A 26,950-nucleotide genomic window follows, 5' to 3' on the forward strand; every position below is an offset into this window, starting at 1 on the left:
AATAATTCTGTGAATTATTTTGGAGTGTGGGGTAGGTTGTTCTCATTTGTCTTTTGTGAGCCACCACAATCTACTGTATTTGTTCCATGGAAAGGTAGGACAAGATGTGAAAACAGAAGGTATATTCAGCTGCACTCACCCAAGTGTTGCAAATACTGCACGGTCCTCTCATGGCCCTTTAAGGGGGAGTTAGCTTTCTTTGACTGATCCACTAGCACCTGCAAAGCTGCAGAAAAACAGAAGAAAGACCTATTGGGATTTTCCTTTAGTTACCCATGACCAAGGCCCTTCAGTTAATACGAAGAACTGTGTGTTTCGTGCCATGACAAACCAGAAGCAGTCTTCCCTTACATAAACACATACAATATTGTTTGGTGCAGAGGAGCATGAAGGTAGATTGGGATCTACTGGTAAATCTCTGGGTGCTCTGCAGTCATGTGGCAAGACTTTCTGAGTCCCGATTGTTTACAGCAGCAGCAAAATGACTTTCCCCACCTAAATTAGACTGCTGAAATGAAGAAAACTAAGTAGTATTGGACTTTTGTTTGAAAAGACAGCAAGTTCACCTCAATTCCAGCACTGAAAACAAGTTTTCAGGCTCAGAATGGAATCTATTCTTTAATTCTATCTGTATGTGGTTTGCACCAAAATCTGGTTGCTGGACAAACTAGATCCAACAGGCCAGGAGTCTGTTCACTCTTGAGCAAAAGGTCAAGACAGTACTTTGAATTCTATTTTTAACATCCACATGTCTGTAATGCAGCATATGCTACTATGACAGCTTCTTGAATGCTTCCTCTTTCTTTTCCCCCTGCCTCTGGGAATTTATTTGTCTGCCATTCCCTATGCTGTTCTGCCTTGGATATGGAAGTATTAAGAAACAAAATGCCCTAAAACCAGTTCCCTAACAGAAGAGTGTAACAGCAGCAGTAGAATGGCTATCCAGTAAGAGTTAATTGACAGAGAAACATGAACAGAAAAAGAAAAAGATAAAATTCACAGCAGCAGGAGTATCCTTTTGATATTGTAAAGTTGCAATTAAAGTTAAAATAGTGTAATACAAAAGGTCTGTTGAGATTGCAAACTAAAGGGTCCCCCCCTCAACCCTGCAGCTGCCCACCCCCATCCCTCCCTGGCTTCAAATAACAGCTCTGTATATCTTTATACTATAAAGCACTCCTCACGCCATCATTATCTATTTTTATCCACCCAGGCCTTTGATAACTATGGCTTCTATGATGGAGTTCATCTTTTAGTGGGGTGGGTAGGACTTACATTATGTTATTGGGTGGGCATTTTAGATATTTTGTATTATCTGTTGTTTTACCTTCCTGGATTCCACTGTTTTTATCAGTTGTGTTTTATCTTAAGTCACTATGAGACTCACTTTTTTTTGTAAAAGGCAACAAACAAATGTAAACAATGATAATATATTCAAATCCTGAAAGTTGGTGTTAGCAACCTACTTGTCAGTTCCATCCCTTCAAATGCTGGTGCCCCTCCCTGTGTCTCCCCACAACTGAGAGACCATAAATGCATAGGACCAACCTGCTACATACTATCACTGACCTAAATAAAAGCACATCTAAGGGGCATTAGGAAAACGTGCCCCAAACAATATAGCAGCTACATTTTTTGAAGTGACCCAAATGGCAGAGGTCCTTAAATAATACTTTTGGGCACCTTTTAGCCAGGATAGATCTAAGCCAGATAGATTTACAAGGTCTATCTTACACACCAATTGATTCCCACCCCACAAAACTTACCTTTCTCATGCAGACCTTTCTTCTCATACAGTATGATCAGCTCGCTGTATTTGTGAGCTTTCTTGAGCACATGCTCACTTTCCTCTATGTGGCAGTGATTGTTCTCCAGTCGCAACAGTGGTGCCACTAGGGCCACATTGGTCTGTCAGTAAGGAGGAGCAATTTGAGGGAATCAGAAACAGTTTACTATGAACCAAAAGAGGCATGCATTTAGAACCAGGAAAAGGAAGATAATTATTACAAATCTAAGTACTTATTTAAAAACAAGTCTTCACATGTAGTAGGGCTATGTACTTATGTGCTTTTACTAGCAAAGAGCTAGTTTGTTAGTCTTTCTATTCCATTTTTTTATTTTAAAAAAATTAAGCAAGGGAAAACAATAATATTCCAGGGTATTTACTCTCCTCCTAAAAAATATCATGCAGGCACTTTCCTTCATATTCAGATTTGTATCTCAAACAACCAGACAACCAATTCCACTGGCCCCTTTTCTTGTTTAGTAAGAGATTCCCGTATTAAGAGCAATCTACCATTTTGGCAAACAACAGAGACCAAATGACAGTTACTAAGATTCAGTATGACCAAAACAAACCCATCATATATTTAATTTCTCCTCTGAATATTCATGTCCTCTAAAAATCTTGGTGCAAGCAGGATATATTTCAGCTGTGAAGAGTTTCAAAGAAGATACTGACCGCAGCTTAGATTGCACCCAGGAAAGATCTGAGATAAGTGTAGGTGCCCCAAGGTGTTGTGTCTGTTTTCACCTTTAGTATTTTAAGCTTAAAGAGGGACTTAAACTCAACCTAAATCCTTGCCACTATTAGTCCTGAGTTTTCAACACCAACACCCTAAATGCCTGGTTTGAGGAAGACACGTGTATTTCAGAAAATGCAGAGAACTCACATGGAGGTAGCATTTCAACAGAGTGGTATCAATGATCTGCAGCAACTTCTTCTTTGATTTGATGGTGGGAGTCCCCTCCATGAGGGGAGAAGTGCTGGACTGATGGTCTGAGTCATTCAGCTTTTTCACTAACTGACTTCTTTTCTGCAGAAATTAAGAGTCAAAAGAAGTGAAGTCATGCCACACCTCACCCACATTACCTCAGAGAAAAACTGCATGCGACTGCAACCTTTTTATCCACATGGGTTCAGACAAACTGCATTTGCTTGTTAGTTTTTGTTGTACTGGCTTTTCCCATTCTTCTCCTTTTTCTAATATTCTGTTAACCTTGAAGCCCCTCCCCCTTTTCTCTGCACATGGTCAACATTTGGACTGTAAGCTCACTGGGCAGAAGGAGATGTCTTTCATGTCTTTGTTACTCTGTCCAGTACTGTGTATGCTGTGTATGTTGACAGTGCTATATGAACAGCAAAGAAAGAGCTGATGCAGCGTATGATAATGAATCCCACCCACCCCATGACGATGTGACTTTTCAAAGCATGAAAGCTTTTCATGAGACTGCTCTGATATGTACAAGAGATCGTGCTTCACACCCTCCGTTTAACATGTTAGGTGAGGCCATAGCTGCTAAGCCCAAAACACATGAAAAATAATTTCAGGAGGTCCTGCAATGTCAAAACAGTCACATGACCATCGACTACCCAAAACAGGATGCTCAAGGAGCTGCTAAACACTTACCTGTGTTAGGTAGTCTATCAGTGCCAAGTGTGCTTTCTCCAGCTCTGCTGGAGACAGAACTGGAACAGGGTTGGGATACTGGAGCTGTTTCTTGTAATCACTGGGCAACAGTTCAGGATAGAGACCCATGACATGGGTAGGATCTAAACAAAATATATGACTGTAGTTAAGTCACAAAAAATCCAAACTATACTTCAAAGTGTATTCCGTTTTCAAACTCAATACTACCAAGTTTCCAGTTATAAGTTACCATAAACAATATCAAGGATCTCAGACTGGAAGTTGGAAGGCAGGAAATTTCACATTTCCACAGCTTCCATCAACAAACTGGTCCCTTGGCCAACTGTTCTTATGGCCAGCTGTCACAGACGACAGTAAATGTTTCCATGTAAATGTTTCCATGGTAGCTCCATTGAGAGTGGTAGAGATAAAGATTTGAGAGTTTATTACTACATGGATTGAAAGAATACAACGGACCAGAGCTATAGGGATGTCTCACACAACAGAAGCCTCACACTTGCCATGCATAAGTATTTCAAGTGGCCTTTCACATGGGTACTTTAGGACACATTTCCTGATATCTAGCCATAGGTTGCTTTCCTCCAGTGTGACCAGTGACCACAGCTCAATGCCATGTGAATTTGCCATTAAGTAGATGTCATTTAAGTTGTTATGATCTTGAGGTCAACATGAACTGTTTTAGGAGAGGTCATTCTCCAGTGGACATTAGGATTCCACCTAGTGCGATATCATTCTGCTTCCATTCTGCTTTGAAGACTTTAGAGGTCACAGCAATCTCCCATACCTATCTGTCTATTAAGTCCAGGCTACACAACTAACTTACCTGTCCCAAGCTTGGCAAAGACTTGCATGGATTCATCAAAGCGTTTTTGGCAGAAAAGGTTGAAGGCATACAGATTCTTAATATGATGGATTTGTTGTCGCTTTTCAGTATCAGAGTCATCCTTCATATCCTAACAAGTGCAAAAATAGGCAAAAGATTTAAGAAGTGTTACTCTTTAAACAGTGTAAGATAGTTCCAGTATTTAAAAGAAAATACATAAGTGTCAAGGCTGTGAGCCTCTTGAAATGAGCACACAGTTTTAAGCAAATTGCTCAGAAATAGTAAAAAAGTACTAAAAAAAGAGGAATGTGCTTCAGTAGGAGAAACAAGGTTTCTATCTATGTTTATACAGTAACAAGAGCAGCTCAAGTCTGAATCGCATGTATCCTGTTTCACTCATGCACACGAGTCAGAAATACCAACTAATGCTTGAGAATTTTAATTTGTTCTTGCACCCAGGCATCAATGTAAACTGCTCACATCATGTATTTTTGACCCCACAATATTTTTGCGATCCAAAAATATCGTTTCAGTTGAAAAGAGAAGTCTTGGCACTCGCAACAAAGAGTCACCGTTATTCATAAACTACATGGAGGAAACATGGGCTTGTTGATAAAACCTCCAGTTAGTAACTGCTGTTTAATCCAAGTATATGCAATCAATAGCACTGTGTGTTGACAGAAATATCTGTCAGTTTCTGACAGACAGAGAACATCATAATTCAGACAATGCCTGTTATCAGGTCAAGTATGCTTCTAGGAAGAAAGTACTGAACTGTACAAAATTCTTCAGAGTTCAGCAGAAACACAAAACCTTCCCATCTTCATAAGCAGCTGACCCAGTAAAAGTTATAATTGAAGTCTTTCCCCACTCTTTTATCCTGCAGTTGTTTCACCGCAAGACAGGTTTTCATTCTCAGTATAACTGTTACAAATATTTATGCAATATTAAACTAAACAAACCGCATGTTAAAAACTTCATAGCACTAAATCTGGGGAAAAGGGAATGCATAGCATCATCTTGAAAGAAAAGATAACCAACTGATTGCTCTACCAAATATTTATGCTAATTTCTGAAAAACTTAAAGGTCACAGAGTTGCCTTGGGCAAGTCACATGTTCCCAGTGCAGGTTTCTTTTTCACAAAAGTGGCTTATACTAAACAGGACTGCAAGGGAATTTGAGGCATGGACTGTAAATAAATACACATACTAGAAGCACATATCTTGCACATTTATTATTACTTTTCTTACATCATGTAGCAAGTCATGTATACATGGTTCCCAAACACTCACCCATCCCCAGACACTGATCAGACCCAGATGAATGCGAAATTCTGGACTTGTTTAATGCCAAGACACTCAAATAACAGGGGATTTAGGCTGTGTATTAGATGCCGCTTTTACTAGGTAGTAGCTTACAGAAGTTATCAATCAATAGAGATTTAAAATGCTCCCATCCTGCCACTTACTGCCAATTGCAGAGCCAGTTCAAATTGCTTATCTTGAAGAAGCTGCTGGATCTGGGTTGCAATGGAAACTGGAATGAGGCGCCAAACAAAATGATTGCTGGCCACATACACAATATTTGTACTAAAAAGAAAAAAAAGGAAAGAAGTTGGGTTATCAACATGATCATAATAAAATGAAAGGCCTTTCCCCCCTCCCCTTTAATTCATAAATATGTAAAAATTAATAATTCAGTAGAAGCATAAGCACAAGATTAGAATCTATAAAGTTAAGATGGGAGAAAAAAACTTGAAACTTCCATACCCTCCGGAAGTAATGAAGCGTGGTCTCTGGAGCTCAATACTCTGCACGAGGAGTCGGGGCTCAAAAGTACGAATCTCTACATATCTTGGCAGTACTGCAACAATGTACGGCGGTTGATGTTCTGTTTTGGAAATGGAACAGTCAGCAACAGCATTTGGTTCTACAATAGCGTTCACCAAATTTACATTCGGAAACAGTGAATCCATTGCATTTTATGCATTAGAATGCTTTATACTTTCGTGCTTTTCAGGCTTTTTAAAAATTGGTCCATTTTAACAGCAGGGAAAGAGAGGCAAAGAAACTGAAAAGAAGGCATAACCAAGAGACCAAACTTCATTTCAAGTATAAGTCACTCTTTCATTCTGCCTGTGCATCCTTGTTCTGCTCCAACTGGGCACTGTGCCCTTTGTTACGTTGCCCCCTAGTGCTTGTATTCGGAACTGTTCTTAATGTTCCCTTTAAGTAAAGGCAGTGGCGTAGCGTGGGGGTGCAGGGGGGGGCGGCCGCACCAGGCGCAACATCTGGGGTTAGGGCAAATCCACAGGTTAGGGGGCGCAAATCCACGGGTTAGGGGGCGCAAATCCACGGGTTAGGGGGCGCAAATTACTTGCCTTGCCCCGGGTGCTGACAACCCACGCTACGCCACTGAGTAAAGGTAAAGGGACCCCTGACCATTAGGTCCAGTCGTGACCAAATCTGGGGTTGCGCACTCATCTCGCTTTATTGGCCAAGGCAGCCAGCGTACAGCTTCCGGGTCATGTGGCCAGCATGACTAAGCCGCTTCTGGCGACCCAGAGCAGCGCATGGAAACACCGTTTACCTTCCCACCGGAGCGGTACCTATTTATCTACTTGCACTTTGACGTGCTTTCGAACTGCTAGGTTGGCAGGAGTAGGGACCGAGCAACGGGAGCTCACCCCGTCACGGGGATTCGAACCGCCGACCTTCTGATCGGCAGGTCCTAGGCTCTGTGGTTTAACCCACAGCGCCACCTGCGTCCCACAAGGTTCCCTTTATCTGTAAGAAATTGATTAGTCTTAGCATCAACTACCCTGCACTGATTGGATATCCTGCATAGGAAAATCCTACCATAAATTAAGGAATAATAATAACCTTAGGTATTCCTTTTGTATTGTTTTAAAACCTATCTTCTGGTGGGGGGGAGGGTTGTACTGTTAAAACCATTTTAGCTGTTTTTATTGTAAGTCTGTAAATCACCTTGAGACATATGTAAAAGAAGATTCATAAATTAATAACAATAAATAATAGTAACAATCCTTTTTGGTTCAATTCTCCACCTCAGGAGAAAAGCCTCCCAGTGACCTTGTTCTCTGCCTTTTCACCTTAGATTCAACCTTCCATTCCTCTTCCTTCAAAGTATCAAATCATTTGCATTTACAAGCCCTTTGCTGGTCAAGTTAACAACCTTCAATATTGATTTACGTGAAAATGTGGATTAGGCACGAATTTAGCTAATATGGGCAGCAGTCTAACATGGGTTGAGGCCAGAACAAGGTAATTTGTTTCAGAGGAGGCTGCTAAGGAAAAAGGCAGCGGTCACTGACTTACAACGGCCTCGGCCCAGTATACCTGAAGGAGCGTCTCCATCCCAACATTCAGCCCAGACACTGAGGTCCAGCGCTGAAGGCCTTCTGCAAGTTCCTTCACTGTGAGAAGTGAGGTTACAGGGAACCAGGCAGAGGGCCTTCTCAGTAGTGGCGCCTGTGGAACGCCCTCCCATCGGATGTCAAGGAAAGAAACAACTATCTGACTTTTAGAAGACATCTGAAGGCAGCCCTGTTTAGGGACATTTTTAATGTTTGAAGTTTTATTCTGTTTTTAATGTTTTGTTGAAAGCCTCCCAGAGTGGCTGGGAAAACCTAGCCAGATGGGTGGGGTAGAAATAAATTATATTATTATTATTATTATTATTATTATTATTATTATTATTATTATTATTATTATTATTATACGAAGATCTAGTTCTCACCCATGGCTATTGGGATATCTGTCCAGTTCAAGGCACATTTCTGTGTACAAGTTCCTTCTTCATTTAAGACAACAGTAAGATCGTCCTGGCCTACAGCAACTTTCCCATCTGCCAAAGGGGCCACCAGTGGCTCAAGCTGCTTTCCTGTGGGGAAGAGTTCTTTGATGGAACCTTTACCATCCACCTACAAAAGGAATAATCAAAGCCAGTCAATCCATACAGAATAGCTACACTAGACTGATTTTTATCATTAGAGGAAGGAAAATAGTCTCTCCTTTCAGGAGCCCATCCACCAAGATTACTTCACTTAAAAAACCCTGCAGATCCAGTACCAATATATGCCTTTGAGAACTCCCAAACATAACTAACTTCCATTGAGGCTACCACATTCACACAGTGATACCACTTTAAACAGTCATGGCTTCCCCCAAAGAATCCTGGGAGCTGTAGTCTTTGTAAAGAGTTAGTCAACCCCTGTTTCCTTCCTCAAGCTACAATTCCCAGAGAGGTTTAACCATCAATCCCTCTTCCCTGAGAACTCTGGGAATTGTAGCTCTGTGAGAGAAAGGGTCTCTTAACAACTTTCGGTACCCTTAACAAACTACAGCTTCCAGAATTCTTTTGGCAAAGCCGTGGCTTGATTTAGTGGTATCACAGAATGTTAAACATAGGGTGTAAATATGGCCTTACAGAGCAATCCTACGCATGTTCACTTGGAATTAACTCTCATCAGGTTCAATGGGACTTGCTCCCAAAGTCTGCATAGAATTGCAGCCTTAATTATACACAAGTAGTTCATACTGTAGTCACAGTCTATTCCCATCTTCACTGAATCCGAAGAAAATCAACCTTTATTATTCTGACTTATTCTAAACTCTCTCTTACCCTTATTAGATAATAGTCCCTCTTGAAACCCACACAGATTGAATCTTCACACCACGCCATTGACTTGGGTACATCTGGCACACTGAAGTCTCCCTGGAGAAAAGAAAAGGTCTAGTTACTCTGGTAACTGTTTTTATACAGTTTTAAAACTGTTTTATACATATCTGCATAGCAATATCCCTTGCTTGTCTGTATTGCCATCTCAATTATCTACCAGCAAAGCAAGCTGCTTTAACGGAAACGAAATATGGTAGCATTTGAAATCTATTCTCTAAACAAAAACACAAACAACTTCAAATCCCTTCCTATACCTTCTCATCCAAGGCCAAGGCCAACATACTCTCTCCCTTCCCATCCACCTTTAATATGTTTTGAGGGAAAGCAAAATCCATATGAATTTCGCAGCGAAGATCCATGAACAAAGCACTAGATAGCTGCCATCTTTTCCATGAAGAAAAAAGTGGTACATCTGAATTAACCAAAGGTGAGGAGGCCTTTAATACCAGAAAGACTGAAGGCTTGCATTCAGGTGCCCAAGTACTAAAATGTATTACATTCCTCTTAAAGGAGCCAAGGCTGGCAAACAAGTAATAAAACAATAAAAACATCTTAAGAACAAGTACTAAACAAGTATTATTATTTTTAATTTTTGTTGGAAGCCACCCAGAGTGGCTTGGGAAACCCAGCCAGATGGGCGGGGTACAAATAATAAATTATTATTAATTATTATTATTATTATTATTACGACTACGACTAAACAAACCTGCAGCTCATAGAACTCTCTGTCCTTCCAGTAATACAGCTGGAGCTTCTTTTTCACTGCCACACACATCCTCAAGACCTCTTCACCTGTGTCAGAGTGCTGTGAAAAAAATAGTTCTCTATGTATTAGTGTGGAAGGCACTTTATCAAGTACATTCATGTGCTCTTGGTATTAAAAAACTATAGAACTTTCCTCTCATGAAACCAACCTTTATTGAGGACAATATTCTGTTCATTTTTGACTTCACATACCAAAGTCTCACAGTCAATCCCCTTTTCAAGATTGGATAAGGCATGCCATCTTCTTATACTTGCCTTCAGGTCACAGGTGAAGAGAGTTGCACCCTTTGCCTTGGAAACTGTTGTGATCTGCTGAAATGTCAGCAGGTCATGAACGTAAATGTTGTTTTCTGTTTGGAACAAGACAGGAACATTATTGTAATTCCACATGCCCTCATAACTATTTCAAATTTGAAAACAGAGAAATGGGTTAATAAGCGTTTGGACACAATTCTGCAAACATCTCTCAGATGTCTTGCCGATTCTAAGGTACATTGCATTGCCAAAGACTTCATTGATGCATGTCTGCAGTATTCACAGAATTATACGGTACAAATTCAACAAATCTTATCAGCAGGAGACAAGACTTAACTTGTTTTAAAAATAGGTGAGTGGCAAATAGATATAAAGTAAGCTAATGCAATCTTCTCTATGTCAGAATGCAGAGAAAAACATTTCATGTATGTGGGAGAAAAGACACAAGGGTCTTAAAAGAAAGACTTGCAACATAAAGGAAGGAGATCAAGGATAATCATGCTCAGATGAATAATAACACAATCCTATGCATGTGTATCCTATGCATACCCATAAGTAAGTCCTATTGAGTTTAATGGGGCTTACTTTGAAGTAAGAGATGCATAAGATTGCAGCTTCAATTACTCTGTCTCAAAACATAATGCTGTGAATTCACTTACCTAATAAACTGACCAAAATTTTGAACTGGGACACAACATGGATCTACAAAAATAATAATACAAAAAATGTTGTAAATAAGTTGCAGGCAAACCTTTGCTAGAAATGAATCTTACTTAATAGAAAGCGGCTCAAATTAAAATAAATTTATATGCAAGCTATCAACCTCTAGCAGAGTAACCTTGCAGCAACAGTCATGACATTTCTGGTGACATTAACAGCTTCCATTACAGGCAATAAATACTATTTCAACATGAACTCCCAAGAAATTTCTTGAACTATATAAAAAAATATTTATAGTTTAATAGGCACAACAATTTTGCTGAGCACATATACCATTGTATAGATATTAAATAATAGTGCCTTTACTTGGAGAGGAGAACTATGGTTCAGTGCTATATCCAAATGCTGCTATTAAGGCATTATAAGCCAATCATAATTCTTAAGATTCCAGCCAGCAACAAAGGATTGAGTTCCACAAAGCATATGCAAATAGGAATGAAAACCCCAAAAGAAAATCACACCAGTGCTGTTTATTATTCAGCAGGCCGGAAAAAGGAATGAGCACCAACACAGTAAGCTTTTATAAGAACAGTCACTCAAAATAGGCTGTTTCGCTCCCTCAAAATATTCTAGCTTATTATGCAAGGTTTTTAATTAAATGTTAATTAACAGACTTTGTAGCTTAACAAAGGAGCTGCTTATTTGGGTTGACATCTTTACCATTAACCAGCCCGAGCCCTTCTGCTCCCTTTTCCTGAAAGGAATATTGATAATGGCTATGTCTTCACATAAAACTAAGCTGTGTTTGTTTGTTTGTTTGTTTGTTTGTTTGTTTGTTTGTTTGTTTGTTTTAAAAAACCATAAATTGACTTCCATATGAGGAAAGCAGCCATGGCTTGCTTCTCAAATGCTTGATTCCCCTCCCCTACTCCCCTAGCCCCATGCCTCTGTTTTGGGTACTTGAAATGTGTAGCCAAACAAACCATAGCTAAGCAAGGCCATTAGTTTTGGATATAGGGCCAAAATATAGTTAGTATAAGCCATGGTTGATAAACCAACAACAAATAGTTTGCTGGGCTGGTTTCAAACCTTCAAACAAGCCACATTTGGCTAAAAACTCCACGGCTTAGTCTTATATGTGCAAACCAGGCTTATGTCATCAAGTGCAGGAGACCAGAAGATATGGGCATACCTCCCCATATCCCCTATTCTAGTTGTAGCTTTCTGTGCATTTTGTAAGCTGCTCTGGGACCCTATCTTGGCTGCACGGCAGGATATAAATATAACAAGCTACTCAGAAAAAGCTAGTCACTTGAAAGCACAAGGCTGCAGCAACTTCCATTCTGCATTGGTGCTGTTATGCCAAGAGGCATGTACTGCAATTTCCCAAATGTCTTTGAAGTAGTGTCTCCGATTTTATTATAGTAACCCCAAACACATTTACATGGGATCAAAGCTAGTGGAACTCTACAAGACTTATGGCAGCTACACACATTAGGATTGCTGCAGCAAATGCCAATATTGTAAGAGAAGACAAGATCAGTGGCACAACAACTTCCATCTCACCCCACCCCACCCCAGTAAAACAAAGTCTTGACTTCAGTCAAATGCCTCTTATGATTTTAGGTTGGTCCACAGATATCCCATGTACCTGCTGAATCTTCTTGGAGAAGTTCTTGTTTGACTTCTCTAATGTCACTTCAAATCTGTTGCAACCTACCAGACAGCAAAGGGATTCTTTTAGACTATGGACACTTTTCATCAACACGTATTTCAACAGCTAAGGCAAAATATCCCACAAAGTTCTGCTATCAGTTTAGAGGAGATACAAGTCTCACATGTCCACCTGAAGTTTGCAAAATAAAAATAAAAATGAGCAATTATACATTACAGCATACCCAGTTACCCCACCAGTAAACTGGGCATTGTCATCTCATGGACGAAAGGGATTTAACGAAAGACTTCAAAAATCTAGTTTAGGAAAAGGCAAGCCCCCAGCACCCTTTATCACTGCATCAGCCACTAGCAAATAAAATCCCTAGGGAGTATAGCAAGAGGGACAAAGAATAAAAACACTTCACCACAAGGGTTTAAAGGTTTATGGATACAAACTTACAGCCACTTTCTGATGTCGTAACCTCTCCTGACGTTGATGCAAAAAGGGGGAGAAATTTACCAAGTGAGACAAGAGCAACTGAAAACTCTCATGATTTGACTGGAACAGACTGGCTAAGGTGGTTCGAGAATAAATTCAGTTTTCTTAAAAGAATCATGTCTTTTTCTGCAAAGCTAGAAAAATGGCCTCTCTAAGATAGTACTGGTGTTGCCCAGAGCAGGAAAAAGCAGCACCCCAGGCTCACTTCCCCTGTTTTCATAGCTTTACTGAGGAACAGGTTAAAATGTCAACTCCCAATTCATTTCCATTGAGCCACCCCGCCATTACTTGCATTCATTAGTAACACCTTTAACCAAAATGAAGCCTAAGTGCACATAATTGCCTTTGCTTGCCATCATTCCCTGTTATCCTCATTTCTTGCATTCATCTCCTCAGTTGTCTGCCCTTGCCTTTCCCTTCTTTGTATCTTCTCATCCCCCGTCTGAAGGTCTGGAGAGCTGCTGCCAGTCAGAGTATATAATACTCTGAGCTAGATGGAGCAATGGTCTAACTCTACAAGGCAGATTCCTATGTTCCTATCCACTGTCAACATGCAGAGAATGGAGCTTGAATGCAATGTTTGCTTTGAGCTTAGAGGCTGGCTTGATGTCCACCAGTCCCTTCAACCCAATGCAGCATTCCATGTCCCTTAAATGCCACTCCTGAAGGCCGGGGATCCTCTGGAATTATATGGGATATGGCACAGAAGGCTGCAAATAGCAGGGCATGTTGGCGGAAATGGGGTGCCTTGCCTTGTGCTAATAGAAGCACTTCTGCCAGAACAGGGGCAGCCTTTGATACAACCCTGTAAATTTAGACTGCTCGTGCAACTGTGTGATTTTCCAGTACAATACTGGGAAATGTATTGTGGGGATGCTCTCACAAAACCCCATCATCACTGAAAACTGTGGAAGGAAGGTTACTCTGAAGCAATTCTTCCACTTCAAAAGAGGTTGTAAGAATTGGCATTCAGTCTATCCAGACTTAGGACAACACGGGACAACAATTGAGAAAAGGACTGCTGCTAATGCACCAGTGAGCCAAAATGTACCGTATTTTTCGCTCTATAACACGCACCTGACCATAACACGCACATCGTTTTTAGAGGAGGAAAACAAGGGAAAAAACATTCTGAATGAAACAGTGGATGTATCATTTTTGTGCTTCATGCTGTGGCCACAGACATGTGATCTGATGGTGAATTTGGGGTGACCCAATGCAAAAATCCTGAGAATTCCTGTGGATCCATGCTTTGTAACCACGTTTTTGCACCATTGCAGCCCCAGGCAACAGTGGGTGCGTGATTTTTTGGGTGTAGGCTGTAGCCATGGACATGCTATGTGATCTGATGGTGAATTTGGGGTGACCCAATGCAAAGATCCTGAGAATCCCTGTGGATCCATGCTTTGTAACCACATTTTTGCACCATTGCAGCCCCAGGCAACAGTGGGTGCGTGCTTTTTTTGGTGCAGGCTGTAGCCATGGACATGCTATGTGATCTGATGGTGAATTTGGGGTGACCCAATGCAAAAATCCTGAGAATCCCTGTGGATCCATGCTTTGTAACCATGTTTTTGCACCATTGCAGCCCCAGGCAACAGTGGGTGCGTGCTTTTTTTGGTGCAGGCTGTAGCTATGGACATGCTATGTGCTCTGATGGTGAATTTGGGCTGACCCAATGCAAAGATCCTGAGGATCCATATGGACCCATGCTTTGTAACCACGTTTTTGCACCATTGCAGCCCCAGGCAACAGTGGGTGCGTGATTTGGGGGGGGGCAGGCTGTAGCCATGGACATGCTATGTGATCTGATGGAGAATTTGGGGTGACCCAATGCAAAGATCCTGAGGATCCATGTTGATCTATGCTTTGTAACCACATTTTAAGTGGGGAGCGAAGGAAAAACAAAGAAGGGACATGAGAGGGGTGTGCAGAGAAGCAGCTGGCTAAGGGTGGGAGGAAAGAAAGGCAAAAGTTCCCCCCCAAGCCAGCCATCTCTCTCTCTCTCTCTCTCTCTCTCTCTCTCTCTCTCTCTCTCTCCCTCTCTCTCTCTCTCCCTCCCTCCCTCCCTCCCTCCTCCCCCCTCTCTCCATCCCCCCCTCTCTCCCTCACCCTCCCCCCTCTCCCTCCCCCACTCTCTCTCCCTCTCCCCCAGCAGCAACGGAGCACAGAGAGGAATTAGAAAGAACGACACTCTGCTTGCCTGGAGGGGAGGGGCTTTCCCTGCTCTTTGTTCCGTTTCAGCAAACACAGCAACGAAACAGAGACGGGTGGGCAGTAAGACCCTGAGGCAGAATGCAGGAAAGCAACCACTTCCTCTTTTCAGGTTTCCCTTCTCCGTGACTCGAGATTTGACTTTTGCTTGATTTTTTGGCTCCAGGGACCACACATTCGCTCTATAACACGCACAGACATTTCCCCTTCCTTTTTAGGAGAAAAAATCTGTGTGTTATAGAGGGAAAAATACGGTAGGTGCTGTAGGGTTTTGTTTTGGCTTTTCCATTCTAAATCATACCATAGGTTATATAGGTTGGGTTTTGTATACAACAGCTCTATCTGAGCTTTATGCTCCCTTAAATCCTACACTTTGTCCTGAAATACAGTGAAAAACAGAATCACAGAATTGTAGAGTTAGAAGGGGCCCTGAGGGTCATCTAGTTCAACCCTCAGTAATGTAGGAATCTCAACTCAATACATGGCAGATGACCAGGAAGAAGAGTCCACCTCCAGCAAAAGCCCCATAAACCACCCAAAAGACAAGAGGTACACAGATGACCTGGGATGTACTAAATGTAAATATTTATTAAATTGTGCTGTAACTTGCAACCTGATCTATTCAGTGGCAGAAGGTATGTGGCAGAAGAAGTGGAAATCAGTCATCTCCCTCGCCTGTTTTTAGCTAAATAAAAAGCAGTGATGGAATTGTCAGTTGTGTGATTATCTTCACAGCAAGTTTGGCCTTCACTGCTATCAGATTGTGCAAATCAAGCCTACAATCAAGCCTATACACAGTGAATGTTATCTTCAAGCCAACTGCTGACCTACTTCAGCTTTCAAAGTTATGCCATTAGTTACACATGTTTTTAAGAACTGGGTCTATTGAAGTTCCCACAGAAAGGGAAACTAGAAATGCTGCAGGGACCCTATGACATTTAGGGGCAATCAGTGCAGTCTCTAGTATTTAAGCTTTATACAGTGTGGTTCTCATGTGAGTATCAGGCTCCTGCACACACTCTCATCGCCACCAAACACAGCACAGAAAACCGTGTAAACCCACCCTAAAATACAGTTAAACAAACATGCTTCATTGCACATGCTCCAAGAGCTTACAGAAACTTGGCTAATTTTTTTCCACACCCACCAGTTTCCTTTCGAATTCTGTAAAGAAGGAGGTGGCCTTGTTTTGTCCCAACGAGGAGCCATTCCTCTGCAATAAAAACAAACATTTTATAAATTGCAGTAAGATCACATTTCTTCCATCTATGCATAATTTATGTAACCCTTACATCTCATACTGGGAAGTTCTAATGAATAAACATATGAATGGAAACTTCTCCACACAGTTCTTTGGAAACGCTAAAATTAACATGTCAACGGTTTTTAAAACCTTAAATTTTCCCCTTAAAGTATGAACAATGTAAGAGAAATGCATACTATTTCTAGATGTATTTATATAAGCATTCCAATAACAGTATTTGCAAGTAAAGCTTTAAACTTGTTTAAATGTAACATTTAAACAAAATTTACAGAGCAATCGCATGCATTTTTACTCAGATACAAGTCCCTCTAACTTCAGCTGGGCTTTCTTCCAGGAAAAGAATGTACAAGATGGCAGCCTAAGTGCCCTTCATTAATTCCCGCCCCCATCAAGCATTTCATTTTTTGTTATTTTTTTATATATATACGTTATACAGTACAAAAAAGTAACGTTTGTGTTATTTCAAAATTCTGTTTATTTATACAGTACAAAAGAGTAACTGTGTCAACTTTGAATTCTATTTAAAGCCGATACCAATCAATTTAGCGTGTTGTGGTGGGAGGGGGATTAGGAAATTTTACAGAAAACACACATCATTACCAAGTGTGCCTGGTAAGAACTACAGCCTTTGTTAAAATTCTGGCTTTCATTTTAAAAGTTCCTTGCTTAGAATATGGTGAAGAAAATAAACTCCTGTTTACCGTTAAAAAGCTCAAAAGTCATAACTGAAGGGGGGCTATGCTGCAGGAATTATATTCTAAAGATGCAACGGTCTTTGTCCTGAGCAGTATTTTATAAAAAGATAGAGATAAAAAAATTGGCTGGATATCACCATCCCCAGATATCCACTGATATTTAGATTATCTTTGTAAAACAGATTACTTAATAAGATAAATCATTATTACTATGCACTTGTTTTTAATTGAACTGCTAATAATAAATGTTGATGAACAAAGCAAGACTCATCTTTATCATGCATTTTTTTATACTAAAATGTCGTACCCAAATCTGGCCCAAAAAGCTTCTTCCTTTAACGGTATGTGTACTAAGAAAGTCTTGCTAATGCTTAATGTTAGTAATGTATAAGTTGAGGCCCAAAATTATCTAATTAGGTGCTATGCAAATAGTACTGCCAATGAAAAGCACACACTTATATTTAAAGACATGCAAATCATTTATAGCCATCTGTATCATAAAATATTGCCACAAATTATTTTCCTCTTGGCAAACACACACACACACACACAAAATAATAATAATTCCAGAAAATGGTGCTTGCTCTAAGAGCATTTTCAGCATTATTAATTTTGTACACAAAATGCCTCTCAAGTAGGAAAAAGTGCAAGCAGCACATATATATTATCACTTGCGACATCACATGTACACACAAGGCAACTTCACTGTCTCCCACAGCTTCACATGCACGTAAACACAGCCAAAAAAGACATGCAATCACCACACATGACAATAAACAGAGTTTTCACACCTTTTATCTTACACCAGAGTGCTCCCCATGTAGAAAATTCTTAACCTTTGATAGTGTCCCAATTTCTCGTATTTTGTTGTGAACCCAATGCCACAAACCTTCCTCTGCTCAATCTCCCCATAAGTTATATATTTCTACGTACATAAAGGCTTGCATAACTTTGGGCCAGAGCATACAGACTCATTATAATCAATTGCATCTCACCGAAAATACCTGTGATTTTTTTTTTCTCCCTACCTACCCTGTATTAAAATTCTGTGAAATACCGAGCAATGTAAATCAACGATGAACTGCAAGAATATACCATTTAAACAAGTACAGTTATCTCAGCCTCCTGATGGCCAGGCAAGATTTCTGACTGGAAAATGCAGTCAATTCAGATGAGAAGGCCTGACTCAGTAAGGAGATCAATAATTCAGATGGATATCATTTGGATGCACAAAGTTACAGGTTGCTGAAGACACATCCAATTTTAAAGTACACACAACTGCTGCCAGATATACCTTGCAAGGGAATGCGGAGGATTACAGGTTGAAAGAAAAATAACAGGATACAAACTGGTTTAGATATTTAATGGTATCCCTCTGGGGAAGTAACAGGCCTTTGAAGGCTGCAATAGGAATTGGAGAATATTCTTGACTGAAGAACTGAATTAAGTTCATATATTCCACTCATTCAGTAAACTACTGTACTCAGTTAGTAAACTAGCCTTCTCCAACCTTGCAGCACCACTGTAGTTGGACTAAAACGTCCATCATCCTCGGCCAGCTTGCCAGTGGTAAAGGATTGTGGGAGTTGCAGTCTAAAAACATCTAGGGTTGAATAGCTGAAAGCGGTCACAATTCACAAATCATACTTCATCTCATATACATCAGACTGCTTCACATGTTGCAAAAGCCAGATCTCCGTATTTCCACTGCAAGTCAGCCATACTTGAAAGTTATTCACAAACGATAAACATTTGTTTATAAATATTTGCTTTAAAAAGGGTGCATTTAAAAAAATAATAATAACAGGCTTGCAATCATTTTCTGCAACGTGTGAAATGGCATTAACATGGCAACTACTCTCAAAACCCAATAATGGGAAAGATGCAGCCCACAGGACAGATATGAGGTAAGTTCAGTGCTTTTTTTCTGGTGCACACCCCTAAACATTTTGTGAATCTACTTTTTGTCCATCTACTGTATTTATTTCCCCCGATTTGAACTATAAAATGGTGATTTTCTTGAGTCAAAATGAGAGTAGCCCTAAACACTTTTTTTTTAAAAGAAAAAAAGCACTGGGGAAATTCAATCCCACTTATAATGCACTCTTTTCAGAAACCAAGAGAATACCAAACACAGCTAGCCATCTTTCCACCTCGATTTTATCGGAAGGGTATGCAAGAGCCGCTTCTTCCGCCAGATTCAATTTTTTAAAACGCGTCCACCGCACCATGACGCGTGTTAAGGGGCTGAGGGCAAAGTCGCAGGTAAGCACTGATTCACACGCTGACAAAACACGCCACACTTCAGTGTCCGTCACGTGTCCGGCAGCTGACAGGCTTCAAAAACCGCAACGTCGAGTGACCCTTCAGGTACCCAGCGGAGATACCACCCCCACCCCAAAAAAATAAAATTAAAGCGGTTGCCTCATCGGGAAGAGGGCAGGGCTTTGCCGCTCCCTCCCGCTTCAAGCGCACAGCCAAAACAGGCGCCAAACCCCCTTCCGTGGCCAGGAAAGAGAACCGGACCGGGAGCTGGCAGGAGGGCGTGAAAAAAACAAGCCAAGCGGGCGGCAGGGAGAGGGAGGCGGGGATGGCGAGGGACGCCTTTGCCGAGATGCCCCGCCGCAGCTCGGCGCCCCACTCACCCCACGCGGCCAAGCAGTCGATCTGCAGAGGCAGCTTCTCCAGAATCGGCACCGGCTCGAAGGCGTCGTGCATGATGGCGGCAGCGGCGGCTACGCGGGGCCCGGCAAACGCCCGCCGAGAGGACTCCCTTGGAGACTCCGGCTCCGGAGCAGCCGCCCCAGACGCCTCCTTCCAAGCCCGGCCCAGGAGCTTCCGGCTCCCGCTTCACTTCCGCGGCCAGGCTCCACCTCCGGGAAACCCCCCGGGAGCCCGGCCTACTCGCCAGCAGCGCCGGTCAGCCGCTTCCCCTCGTCTCTGTCTCGCTGGCCGAGCCTCTCGCAGGCATTGCGGCCTCAGCAGTTGCTGTTCGTGGTGCGGAAAAGGGACGTCTTGAAGAGGGGCTTTCGGAGCCCCTTGTATAGAACGGGGGTGGGGGGACTCGGGTTTACGGTAAAGGTAAAGGTACCCCTGCCCGTACGGGCCAGTCTTGCCAGACTCTAGGGTTGTGCGCTCATCTCACTCTATAGGCCGGGAGCCAGTGCTGTCCGCAGACACGTCCGGGTCACGTGGCCAGCGTGACAAAGCTGCTCTGGCAAGCCAGCGCAGCACACGGAACACCGTTTACCTTCCCGCTAGTAAGCGGTCCCTATTTATCTACTTGCACCCGAAGGTGCTTTCGAACTGCTAGGTTGGCAGGCGCTGGGACCGAACAACAGGAGCGCACCCCGCCGCGGGGATTCGAACCGCCGACCTTTCGATCGGCAAGTCCTAGGTGCTGAGGCTTTAACCCACAGCGCCACCTGCGTCCCTCGGGTTTACGGTACATAAAAGCTAAACAAGCTATAGCTATAGACTCTTGGGGGTCCTCCAAAAAATGTAAACGGGGGGTAAAAACCCTAGATGTACATTTCCAAAATATAAGATAAAAAAACAAAATAAAACGTACACACAGCAGCATATACTTCTTCTTAATTGTATTTCACTATTAATATAGTGGACCATAAAAAAGTCTGATCCCCAAAGAATTGATGCCTTTGAATTATGGTGCTGGAGGAGACTCTTGAGAGTCCCATGGACTGCAAGAAGATCAAACGCATCCATTCTTAAGGAAATCAGCCCTGAGTGCTCACTGGAAGGACAGATCCTGAAGCTGAGACTCCAATACTTTGGCCCCCTCATGAGAAGAGAAGACTCCCTGGAAAAGACCCTGATGTTGGGAAAGATGGAGGGCACAAGGAGAAGGGGACGACAGAGGACAAGATGGTTGGACAGTGTTCTCGAAGCTACCAGCATGAGTCTGACCAAACTGCAGGAGGCAGTGGAAGACAGGAGTGCCTGGCGTGCTCTGGTCCATGGGGTCACGAAGAGTCGGACAGGACTAAACGGCTAAACAACAACAACATCAACAACATTAATATACTTCTTAATTGTATTTTAGTTCAACAATTACTTTGATAAAATACATCTTTTGTTATGTGCAAATGGCTTCAGGTACATATTAGGTCCATAAATTAGCATATAGCATATATTCAAAACACAAAAAACAGTGACAATTAGATGTTGATAAAGGAGAGATGGACATAGAAAGGGCCCCATTACCTTCAGTAGCTTAGGGCTTCATCAGACGTAAATCCAGCCCTGTTGCGGCCTCAGCAGTTGCTGTTTATGGTGCAGAAAAGGGGCATCTTTTCAACACTAAGAGGGGCTTTCAGAGCTTCTTGTATAAAACGTGGGACACTCATTAACCACTATTGGGAATGCTTGTGTAGAGCTGTTCATGGGCGTAGCCAGGATGTTTGTTAGGGGGAGCTGGCTTTTGTTGGGGGGGGGCAAAACCTCAGATTTGTATTGATTTGTATTGATTTAGGCTACCCACCCCCTCACACACACCTATGGCCTACGACCATGGAGCTGTTACTTATGGGACTAGGATAGCAAAGGGCAAATCGGGCCATTCTTTGGAAAAGGGTATCCCTCAAGTCCAGCACGCCAATCATACAAGATAGTGGTCATTTTGATTGTGGGCACCTTATCCGACAAGGGCGTAAACCAGACTATTTGGGTCACATTTTTTGCATCCTGGTCGTTGATATGGGTAGCCTGTGGTTATTGACCAGCTGCAGCTGGCCCTGTCTTTACCAATCATGTGCCTTCCTGGTGGTTTGTACCACAGCCATGCAGAGCTTGGTTAGGGATCGTGGGAGTCATAGTCCAAAACATCTGGAGGGCATGAGGTTGGCGAAGACTTAGCTAGATGCGCTCTGGATCTGATGAAGTATGATTTCACAAAAAGCTGAGTCAGGCTGATGGGCCATGCAGCTCAATATTGTCCACTATGCTAGGTGGTGGCAGTCCTCCAGGGTTTCCGATAGGGATCCTTTTCCAGCCCCTTTTCCAGCTAGTCCTAGAAATGGTGGAACCTTTGCATACAAAGCATCTGCTCTACCACTCACTCATCATTATTATTTATTAAATTTCTATGCTGCCCTTCATCCAAAGATCAAAGAAATATAACCCCTCATACGTAATTCTGGGGCCGAACCATGATATTTAATCAAGGTCTTATTTAACAATTGCCTTCTATAAAATGCATTGCTCAGGGCAACATACAAGAAGAAAAGTACATTAAAAATCCTATACAGTCATCAATAACTTATTACATTGCAGGGAAATGATTAATTATACATTTAAATGCCTGGTGACTTTCAATAAGGCAGCTTACTAGTGGAGCTGTCGCATAGGAGTCAAAACTGTTGGTCATTAACTTGAAACATTGTATGAAAACTGGTAGCACATCTCCAAGGCATTTCATGGAATGGTCTTCCCCATCCTAATACCTGGATTCATCAATTGGAGATGTCAGAGCATGAACCTGCAACCCCCTGTGTCAGTGGCTGGCTTATGGAACAATTATGATGTCAGCCATTTGCATATACAAGGAGCATATTGCAGTTCTGATGCCAAAACTGAGAGGCTGCCCTGGGGGAAAAACCTGTTTTGATATAACAAGTTCCACAAGCTGAACTTTCCAAAGACGGGAAGCTGAAAGCAGGCCCATATGTGCTTTATGAACTGATATGTTCATAAAGGAGACTGTGTTTCTGCAAAAATGCAGTGCCCAGTCATCATACTTTATGCCCCTCATTTAGCAAACAAGTATAAGAAGTCAAGCTTAAAGGTCAGAAAGCTACACTTAAAAACTGAATTTAAGAAAAAAAAGGATTTTATTATACAGAACAGAAATCTGCAACTCAGATTGAATCAAATGAAAGAGTGCCTGTAAGTTACAGGGAAACCCATTACCAAACCACATATATATAAGTACAGCTAAAACGCCTCTGGAAAGCAAAATCCAAACAATGCCACATTTAATGTGAAATCCTAATTCCAGGTTCTGCTGCTAGAGGGCTGAAAGTGTCAAAAACCAGCAATGAAGCCCAAATTTTGGCACTAACATTTGAAAAAATACCCCCCAAAAATCCTTCCCTCCCACAAGACACCCAGAACAGAAACATCCCAAAACAGCATATTTGCATAAATTATTGCAGGAGAATATTTGCTGTTGTTATAAACAATTTGCCCCCTTTACAGGACTTTTAACATCTCAGTGACAGGCTTAATTTTCTGAGAATCTCTTTTTACAAAATCCTGTGAGGTACTTGAATTTTCAAATACATTTCATTATAAAAGCGTGTTGTCAGAGGTGGCTCTTTATTAAAGATCATAGTAGGAAGGTGGGACAAGGAACAACTAACTGAAAGGCGACTAGATGGGATTAATTGTAGCAGAATGTTTGGAGTCACTGGAAGTATAATAGGATGCTTCTGGCCCTAGGGACTGGGCTATTGGGAACTTTATAAATCGACAAAGTGTTGGATATGGTATATGGATGTGTATTTAGGGCCAGATTCAGGTTTGGAGGTGCGCTCAGGTGGGCCCTGGGCCCCTGGACATGGATTTACTTGGAAGCAATGGCAGGTGGCTATGAGCCACCACTTTACCTTTCCTACACTGCATCAGAATGATGCCACACTGTGGCTCAATAATCCCAGGACAGGTACTGGGGGACCTGGAAGCTGGCAAGGATATGTAGTGCAGACACCAGGTCTATTCAGGAGTTATTTGAGAAGAGCAACAGGAACAAGCTGCTATCTGAAGTCACAGTTCTGTGTAGACTATGTGAACATCTAGGACAGGTTAGTCTGACATGAACTTTTAGGATAGAACTGCACAACTTGTGGCCCAACACACCCCAACTGCTTTTGCTGTCTGTCTAGAGCTACAAAAACAGGAAGGAAGGTTGTCAAGCATTTGACAAGCCACAGACACGGCTATGGGCTGCAATGGACTCGGTGGGTCACAGCCTGAACAGGCCTGATTCAAAGAGTCAATATGTATGGGGAGGTTGACTCCAACACAAGTGCATTTGCGAGTCTATGGAATATGCTCCAATGCAACAATATTAGAAGCACAGGCTAAAGGCATGGGGCTGGTCAAGGTCAGTGAATAAGTGCTGAGGGTTGGTTGGTTTTTTTAATTATTTAAATTGCACTCTGCTCTGATTTGAATAGTTAACTGCTCATGCTCACACCCCATTGCCAGCAACGAGATGTGTACCAAACACGTAAGCGATCACTGCATCTACGTATGCAAAACTTAAGATAGACCATCTTTCCTACACAGTAGAGTGAATAAAATTGCACTATATTTTGATCTTGCCAAAAATATTAGGAATCATAAATTTCCCCAGATACCTCCCTCCCTCGTGATGAGTTAACTGTTTCCCATAACTAGGAGTTCTCATTCTAAAACTTTCTCCTTTTCACAGGCCAGGTACCAGAATCTTCTTCAGTCAGAAGCTGCCACATCCAATAAAAATGCAAGGCACTGACCCTGATCCATAGATTACTGCACACAGCAGTTTGCTGCATGCACACTACTGTGGGCAAGGCTCAATTACAGATGGTTGATTCTGGCATCTCTCATGGGTACCAGTCCTTTACTGGGCTGGCGGGATTCAATCCTACACACACTGCCCCAGATGCTGGATACAGAGTTTTTTAAATATACGTAGCATCTTACTGAGCAATCGCTGGTACCTGTCTATAAGTTTGAGCTTGCCTTTGTCTCTAGAACACCCGTGCTGGTTTGGGGAAACCATCAATCACTCTTCCCCTCTTCCCACTGTGGTTAAAACATGAGGGATTTAGCTGTAATATTGAATTAACCATTCCTCAGGCAGTTGTTAAAACAGTTTTAGATTTAGCTTGACTATAATGTTTAAAAAGTAAAGACGTGCTGCAATCAAGACGTTTAAATGGCTTAAAACCCACACTTGCAGCAGCAATGCAAATTCAAACATTTTCCTAGGTGTATCAACATGTGTGTGATTCCTTCCACAGTGATCCAAGCAAAATGTTCTTTCCTCTGAGAACAATGTCCAAAGGTGAACGTCACAGAACATATCAGAAGAATGCAGCATTCCATGGGAGAAAAACGTTTCTTCCTTTCTTCAACAGCAGGAAGCCTTGTCAAGCAAACTGTCCTTATTCATTCCATTTTAGATCTTTCAAAATGTGTGATCATTCTTTCCTGCAATATTAATAAATGGGTCACAATGAGGTTTCACATTTTTTTAAAAAATAAAATGTTAACATTAGTGTACTATCCAAAGTTCAAAACACAAAGCAAATGCTTCTTCTATAACAGGAATTATACTTAGAACTAATTTCCTTTTAGGCACGGTTAAGTGAACATCATGTGACTTTTGTCATTCATGTGATGAACATTCTTTTGAGCTGTAAGTGAAAACTGTTACATGCCCTAAAGATTGACTGAGAGCTTGGAAAATATCCGATAGGAGCACGCCCAGAAGAACTATTTGGCACAAAATATAATGGATAGAAATCACACTGCAAGGAACTTTACCATACTGAAAATGAAAATGAAATCACAGTGTATGCAAACGGTAGTCATACATGTCTCAGGTCAGAGACTGAACAGAAAATGTGTTTTCCTGAAATACACTTTGAATGCTTATTTATGGGCTTGGAATGCATATTGTAATGCTCAGAATTTGTCTGCTGAATTTGCAGCATTCATCTCTCATCACTCCTCAAATCCCAGCAATGGCTTCCTGTTCCTTTTACTGCCTACACAACCCCCTTGTCCTTGCCCTTACAGCTCTCTAAACTTGTTCCACCCAATCTGTCCTAATATCCCAATGTACTCCTTCCCATGACCTTCAGCCAACAAACCCTACTACACTTAGCTGCCTAAAGGTTGTTTGCTCTTAAAGGATATTCTCCATTCCACCTTTCCACTCCATACGCCTAGAGCACAACCAGAATTCCTCAGTGAAATCATTTCTCTAGTCTTTCAAGTCTCTTCAAAAGCCCACAAAGCTTCACTCCATTTTAGTCCTCCTTCTCAATCAAACTTTAACTATGAGTAACTTCATTCATTCATTTAAAACATAGCTATCCTGCCCCCCTGAAAAACTCAAAGCGGCCAACAGCGAAGTTGAAGCCACAAATTAACAATTCAAAACTGATACAGCTCTCACGAGCGGAGATGGAAACAATCAGGTTTGGTATCCTGAATTTTGTTTATTGTCCTAATCCGTCAAAGTCCCTTTTTTCTTTTGTGTCGTGTCTATTAAACGGCAAGCCACAAATTAAAAGTGTGAAACAGAACACAGGAACCAAGTCAGACCACTGGGTTCATGTAACTCAGTAATGTCCACACTGACTGGCAGCAACTGAAGGTAGCTAGCCCTACCTAATTTGAACCTAATTTTGCATGCAAAGCAAGTGCTCCGGCACTGCGCCACAGCCCTGCCCTCAAATGCTTTAAGTGCACTGTCAAAAAAGCAGTGGCTCTATGTAGCAAATCATATAAAATAAAAAATCAGATGGTTAAAAGTTCCAAAGTACTTGCGTCATATAAAAGCTCTGATCTGTATTTAACAGTGCTTCCATTTTGCTTTTATTAGTTCCTTGATGCACTGACTGGAACAGATAGAGTATTTCAGTTTTGAGAGGCCAAAATCATTTCCTTAATTCTTGGGCTCATGACTCCCCTGTTGTGTCACAAGACTTAAATTGCTGCTGAAGGTTTGTTTACTGACCTCATCAGAATCCAGAAGCGCCGGGAGAGCACTGGATTGAGAGGAATGAAAAGAAAGAACAAACTTTAACAACAGGCACAGTACTGACAAGAAAAATTACCACCGGGAATTTATCGCAATAGCGCTAGCGTGAAATGCAGGTAGTTTTCCAAGATTTAGAGCAGAAAGTACATTTTACCAAATGAAGATTTACAGCACAGTATAAAAGAAAGCACAATAAATGCAATTGGCA

At 41.7% G+C, this 26,950-nt stretch overlaps 2 protein-coding genes across 7 annotated transcripts in view; both read right to left on the bottom strand.

The window, feature by feature from the left end:
• VPS39 (VPS39 subunit of HOPS complex) overlaps positions 1–19,806 on the bottom strand; it is a 34,870-nt gene extending 15,064 nt beyond the window's left edge. The window contains exons 1-16 of one of the 2 annotated variants that reach the window (XM_028723847.2): positions 19,610–19,806; positions 16,153–16,218; positions 12,753–12,779; positions 12,288–12,352; positions 10,636–10,678; positions 9,977–10,071; positions 9,663–9,761; positions 8,900–8,992; positions 8,015–8,198; positions 6,025–6,145; positions 5,724–5,844; positions 4,255–4,384; positions 3,411–3,553; positions 2,673–2,816; positions 1,767–1,908; positions 140–226 (exon numbers count right to left, since the gene is read on the bottom strand). In XM_028723847.2, the coding sequence (XP_028579680.2) occupies positions 140–226; positions 1,767–1,908; positions 2,673–2,816; positions 3,411–3,553; positions 4,255–4,384; positions 5,724–5,844; positions 6,025–6,145; positions 8,015–8,198; positions 8,900–8,992; positions 9,663–9,761; positions 9,977–10,071; positions 10,636–10,678; positions 12,288–12,352; positions 12,753–12,779; positions 16,153–16,218; positions 19,610–19,682 (1,633 nt within the window). In that variant the 5' untranslated portion in view covers positions 19,683–19,806. The remainder of the gene's footprint in view (positions 1–139; positions 227–1,766; positions 1,909–2,672; positions 2,817–3,410; positions 3,554–4,254; positions 4,385–5,723; positions 5,845–6,024; positions 6,146–8,014; positions 8,199–8,899; positions 8,993–9,662; positions 9,762–9,976; positions 10,072–10,635; positions 10,679–12,287; positions 12,353–12,752; positions 12,780–16,152; positions 16,219–19,609) is intronic. The other variant, XM_028723855.2, reaches the window with a different exon arrangement.
• A 2,988-nt stretch (positions 19,807–22,794) lies between these two features.
• Positions 22,795–26,950, bottom strand: part of TMEM87A (transmembrane protein 87A) — a 39,323-nt gene continuing 35,167 nt past the window's right edge. For all 5 annotated transcript variants that reach the window (XM_077927238.1, XM_077927234.1, XM_077927239.1 and 2 more), the window contains exons 18-19: positions 26,719–26,749; positions 22,795–25,181 (exon numbers count right to left, since the gene is read on the bottom strand). In XM_077927238.1, coding sequence (XP_077783364.1) covers positions 25,140–25,181; positions 26,719–26,749 — 73 coding nt within the window. In that variant the 3' untranslated portion in view covers positions 22,795–25,139. The remainder of the gene's footprint in view (positions 25,182–26,718; positions 26,750–26,950) is intronic.

The sequence above is a fragment of the Podarcis muralis genome, chromosome 1 (assembly GCF_964188315.1).
Source record: "Podarcis muralis chromosome 1, rPodMur119.hap1.1, whole genome shotgun sequence".
In the NCBI taxonomy this organism is placed as follows: Eukaryota; Metazoa; Chordata; class Lepidosauria; order Squamata; family Lacertidae; genus Podarcis; species Podarcis muralis.